Source organism: Monoraphidium neglectum (assembly GCF_000611645.1).
Source record: "Monoraphidium neglectum strain SAG 48.87 unplaced genomic scaffold scaffold00238, whole genome shotgun sequence".
Taxonomy (NCBI): Eukaryota; Viridiplantae; Chlorophyta; class Chlorophyceae; order Sphaeropleales; family Selenastraceae; genus Monoraphidium; species Monoraphidium neglectum.
Window position 1 is genome coordinate 1 of NW_014013390.1, and position 5,457 is coordinate 5,457.

At 62.5% G+C, this 5,457-nt stretch overlaps 1 protein-coding gene across 1 annotated transcript; it reads right to left on the minus strand.

Moving 5' to 3' along the window:
- Nucleotides 1-1,300: 1,300 nt before the first annotated feature.
- On the minus strand, nucleotides 1,301-5,210 carry MNEG_2176 (surface antigen-like protein; the record flags this gene model as incomplete). The annotated part of the gene is made up of 9 exons (XM_014049342.1): nucleotides 1,301-1,451; nucleotides 1,721-1,867; nucleotides 2,194-2,301; nucleotides 2,551-2,697; nucleotides 3,396-3,542; nucleotides 3,799-3,945; nucleotides 4,202-4,348; nucleotides 4,647-4,793; nucleotides 5,119-5,210. 9 exons carry the CDS (start codon nucleotides 5,208-5,210, stop codon nucleotides 1,301-1,303), a joined length of 1,233 nt encoding a protein of 410 aa, XP_013904796.1.
- Nucleotides 5,211-5,457: the final 247 nt, after the last annotated feature.

Here is a 5,457-nt window from a genome sequence, read left to right on the forward strand (position 1 = left end):
GCCGCGGGCCGCGGCCGCCGCCCAGGCGGCGGCCCGCTGCCGGCGCCGCACCTGCTGCACAAGCGGTGCCTGCGGTGGCTGGCCGCGTACGTGTTCCTCGCCTCGCTGCAGAGCGGCGCCTGCGGCGCGCTCGCCGCGTGCTCTTCGGCGGCGGCGCTGATGCTGGCGGGGCGCGCGGCGGCGGCCGCGGCGACAGAGGGGTGGCACCTGGCGCGCGTGGCGCTGACCTATCGGTTCGAGCCCGATTTCCAAGTGAAGAAGCAGGGGTGACGCATGGGTGTTTTGAGGGGACACAGCAATGCCACATACTATCAGCAGCTGTTAGGCTCAGGCGTTTGTCACCCTATCGTGCACACGTTTACATACTAAAATTGCACGGACATAGAGGTAATGTGAAGGTGCTGGAAAGAACATCATGCAAATGCAGGGGAAGCTAGGACAGCCTGCGGAGACCTTTCATGGTGAAGCTGACCTTGGCGCCAAGCGCACGGCGGCACTGCAACTGCAGCAAGGACGCATGCATGCCAAATGCTCAACATCTGTGCAGATGCTGTGCTGATACAGAGGTCGTGCGCACAAAGGCCATTTTTGAACCTTCATGTGAGCGCACACTCACTTCATGGCCCCGCTTTGGTTCGTGTCCAGGCGGTGTGCAGCCCATCCTCTTGCCAGAGCGCGCATGCAAAATTCATCATCAGAAGACGACCCAATTCATTGGCAAACATTCAGCACACTGAGCATTTCAGACGTGTGCCTTGGCAGACAGCCTCTCTCTTCTCAAACCTCTCCAGGCCCCGTGGCAGGCAGCCCACCAAGCCAGAATTGTTTGAGAGCGCCAGAACTTCCAGAGGCGTCTTGCCCAGTGCACTCCATGGGGGCGGTACACTGCCTTGAAGCTGATTGTTGTTCAAAGCAAGCTCTGTGAGCGCGTTGAAGGATCCCCAGGATGCGGGCAGCGGCCCCGTGAAGCGGTTGAACCCCAGGCGCAGGGTCTCCATCGCCGGCCAGGCGGCGCCAAACTCGGGGCTCAGCGTACCGGTGAGCTTGTTTGTGCTTCACACATAGGGGCAGGGGTGCGCCGCGCGTCGCCACGGGCGAGTAGGGGAGGAGGGTGAGTGCTGCGGCATGGACCGCGGGAGCTGCTGATCTAAACGCTCGCTCCTCGTGCCCACTCAACACAACCCCTCGCATGACGAGCAAAGCGGCCAAGTCCCAACCGATCGTCTCCTTGCCCATGCCATGCCCATTGCCGGCCCCACGCCCCGCCCATCCCCTCCCCCGCCTCCCCTGGAGAAGAGCCTCACTCAAGAACCAGTAACCTCAGTTTGCTCATCTTGGCCCACTCCTTGGGCAGTGGCCCTGTGAAGCCGTTGGTTCGCAGGTTCAGGTTCTCCATAGCCGGCCAGGCAGCGCCAAAGCTGGGGCTGAGCGTGCCCGTAAGCTTGTTCACGCTGAGCCGCGTGGATGTTGTCGGGCGGAGGGGCACAAAGGTGAGGATCATGCCAACGGTCGGGTTGCACAAGACGAACATGAATGCGGCTGGCCTCTCTCCAAGCCCATGTGATGCTGCTGAGCCCCCGCCTCCACGACCACAGTGATGCAGACAACGCGGTTGGGATCCACCCCCGCATTTACCCCGGCTCCCATCCCCAGTGCCACTGCGCCACGCCGCCCCCCTACACCCCACCCCACCCCGGCCTCCCAACAAGACGACTCTCACCGAAGGTACAGGTTCTTGAGCCTGCCCATCCTGGCCCACTCCTCAGGCAGTGGCCCTGTGAAGCCGTTCTCGTGCAACAGCAGCGTCTCCATGGCCGGCCAGGACGCACCAAAGTCGGGGCTGAGGGTTCCAGAGAGCTTGTTCGTGCTTTACGCCGCAGGGGCGCGGGTGAGCGGCGCAGAGCCACACAGGAGTGGTGGGGAGGAGAGTGAGGGCAACAGCGGCAACGGCTGCAAGCGCTGCTGCTCTTCAACCTCGCTCGTGTGCGTATGTGTCACCGACCCCCCCCCCCCAGCCTGCGCTTCACCCCGCCCGGTCAGGCGGCAATCCGGCCAAGTCTCAACCGCTGTCCCCATGCATGCCCCTTCCCATTATGACCACCACGCCCCGCAACAAACCCCTAGCCCCCCGTGTCTATCCGTCGGAAATCTCACTGGAGCAACAACTCCTTTAGCCTGCTCATCCGGGCCCACTGTTGCGGCAGTGCCCCTGTGAAGCCGTTCTCGTACAACCTCAGCTCCTCCATGGCTGGCCAAGAAGTACCAAAGTCGGGGCTTAGGGTGCCCGTGAGCGTGTTCTTACTACAAGCCGGGGGGTGTTGGGCCGCGTGGCCGCAGAGGCAGGGAGGTTGGTGGATTAAGCCTCACAGTGCCCTGCGGCTGTGCATATGCGCTCGGCACCTTGCTCTGGCGCTTACCTCATGACTCTACATGACCTCAGCCAAACCAAGTGATGACTGTTGTCAGTCCCCCTTGAACCCTTGCCGCTGTGCCATGTTGATCCCGACGATCATCCACTCCCATTCACCTCCCAAAGCGCATGATTCTCACTTCATGTGCAGCTTCTTGAGCTTGTCCATCTTGGCCCACTCCCTGGGCAGTGGCCCCGTGAAGCCGTTGGTGCCCAGGTTCAGCTCCTCCATGTCCGGCCAGGCGGCGCCAAAGCCGGGGCTGAGCGTGCCAGTGAGCTTGTTCGCGCTGAGACGTGTGGATGTTTGTTGGCGCGGGGGCCCAGGGGATCGTGGCAGCGGTCAGATGGCACAAGCTGACTGTGGACGCGGCTGGCCTCTCTCCAAGCCCGTGTGATTCTGGTGAGCCCCCGCCCCCACAACCTCACACAGCGATGCAAACAACACGGCTGGGATTCACCCCCCGCATTTGCCCCGTCCCCCATCTCCGCCAGTGCCGCTGCGCGACGCCGCCGTCCCCAACCCATGCCGGCCTCCCAACAAGGCGTCTCTCACTAAAGGTACAGAACCTTGAGCCTGCCCATCCTGGCCCACTTCTCAGGCAGTGGCCCTGCAAATCCGTTCTTGTATAAAATCAGCATCTCCATGGCCGGCCAGGAAGCACCAAAGTCGGGGCTGAGGGTTCCAGTGAGCTTGTTCGTGCTTTACGCCGCAGGGGCGCGGGTGAGCGGCGCGTCGCCACAGGAGGGTGGAGGAGAGCCAGGAGAGTTGGCGCAGCAGCTGCAAGGTCTGCAAGCGGTGCTGTTCTTCGAGCTCTCTCGTGTGAGTATGTGTCCCCCCCCCCAAGCCCCTGCGTCGCCCCGGCCCGTCAGGCGGCGATCCAGCGAAGTCTCACCTGCCGCCCCCCTCGCCTACCCCTTCCAGTGACCACCACCACGCCCCGCAACCAACCCCCGGCCTCCCGCGTCTACGCGTAGAAAGTCTCACTGGATGTATAATTTCTTCAGATTGCTCAGCTTGGCCCACTCCTCAGGAAGCGGCCCTGTGAAACCGTTCTTATACAACATCAGCTCCTCCATGGCCGGCCAGGCAGCGCCGAAGTCCGGGCTCTGCGTGCCAGTGAGCTTGTTCCCACTACAACCCGAAGGGCGTTGAGGTCGCACAAGATAGGACGGGGGTTAAGGCTCACCGTGCTCTGCGGCTGTGCATGTGCCCTTGGTTTCAAGCAACCTTGCTCTGGCGCTCACCCGATGTTACTTCATGACTCCAGCCTGATCAAGTGACGCCTGTTGTCCGCCCCCCTGACACCCCTTGCCACTCTTGCTGCTGTGCCCTGTCGATCCCGGCGATCAGCCGCTCCCACGCGCGCCCCAAAACGCATGTTACTCACTCAAGGCGCAGGTTCCTGAGCTTGCCCATTTTGGCCCATTCCTTGGGCAGGGGCCCAGTTAACCCGTTGCTGTCCAAGTGCAGCTCCTCCATGGCCGGCCAGGCAGCGCCGAAGTCCGGGCTCAGCGTGCCAGTGAGCTTGTTCCCACTACAACCCGAAGGGCGTTGAGGTCGCACAAGATAGGACGGGGGTTAAGGCTCGCCGTGCTCTGCGGCTGTGCATGTGCCCTTGGTTTCAAGCAACCTTGCTCTGGCGCTCACCCGATGTTACTTCATGACTCCAGCCTGATCAAGTGACGCCTGTTGTCCGCCCCCCTGACACCCCTTGCCACTCTTGCTGCTGTGCCCTGTCGATCCCGGCGATCAGCCGCTCCCACGCGCGCCCCAAAGCGCATATTACTCACTCAAGGCGCAGCCTCCTGAGCTTGCCCATTTTGGCCCACTCCTTGCGCAGGGGCCCAGTTAACCCGTTGCTGTGCAAGTGCAGCTCCTCCATGGCCGGCCAGGCAGCGCCAAAGCTGGGGCTGAGCGTGCCAGTGAGCTTGTTCGTACTGAGCGTGGGGAGGGGCCATGTCGGGACACGTGACGCAAAATAGTGGCCCGGAGGGGGTGGGATGCGGAAGTGCAGGGGTCGAGATTGGGGGAGCTGACAGTGCATTGATGCTGGCCTCAACGTGTGGCGCTCTCGTCATGTCACTCATGGGGTCCCCCAGTATCCGCAAGCCCTCTGGGAGCAACCGACCTGGCCAAGCCTCCCCTCTTGTCACCGCACCCTACATTTTCGTTGCAGCCACCGCGCCCCGCCAACATCTCTCTGCGCCCCCCTTTCCCAAACAAACAGAGTCTCACGCCAGGTGCAGCAGCCGCAGCCTGCGCAGCCCGGCCCATTCACTGGGCAGGGGCCCCGCAAAACGGTTGAATGACAGAAAGAGGTCCTCCATGGCCGGCCAGGCGTTGCCAAAGTTGGAGCTCAGCGTGCCTGTCAGCTTGTTTACACTTCGCGCGATAGGGGGGGGGGGCAGGACGGGGGCGAGGGGACGGAATGACCGCAGAAGGAGTCAGAGAACCGAAAGCAGATGTGGGCGCGGTTCATAAGGGCTGGGGAGGCTGACGACGCACACGGGCTTGTACTTGCAAACAGTTGTCCACCTGCGTGTCCTCCCCCTGCCACCACAGCCAGTCGCGATGTAATAAGCAACCTGGCCAGGCCTTGCCTTCGTTCACAACATCACCACCCTTTTCCATTATCGCCGCTGCGTCCTGCCCGCACCCCGCCCCGCTCCCTCCACTACGAAAGGGCTTCAAGAAACGGGCCTCTCACTGGAGGAACAGCTTCCTGAGCTTGCTCATCTTGGCCCACTCCTTGGGCAGTGGCCCTGTGAAGCTGTCGTCCTCAAACCCCAGCTCCTCCATGGCCGGCCAGGTCGCACCAAAGACAGGGCTGAGCGTGCCAGTGAGGTTGTTCTCACTAAGCGGGAGGGGTCCGATGGTGCCGTGCGGCCGCAGGGGTGAGCGAGGGCGTGTGTGTAATGCGCAGCGGTTGGGATTGCAAACGACGGCCCCAAAGGGCGGCTGCGCAGAGCTCGTCTGTCTACGGTTCTTCCCGCCCTTCTTTCGACTGCTAACCACCCCCTTTAAGTGCCAGTCAATGTACAAAAGA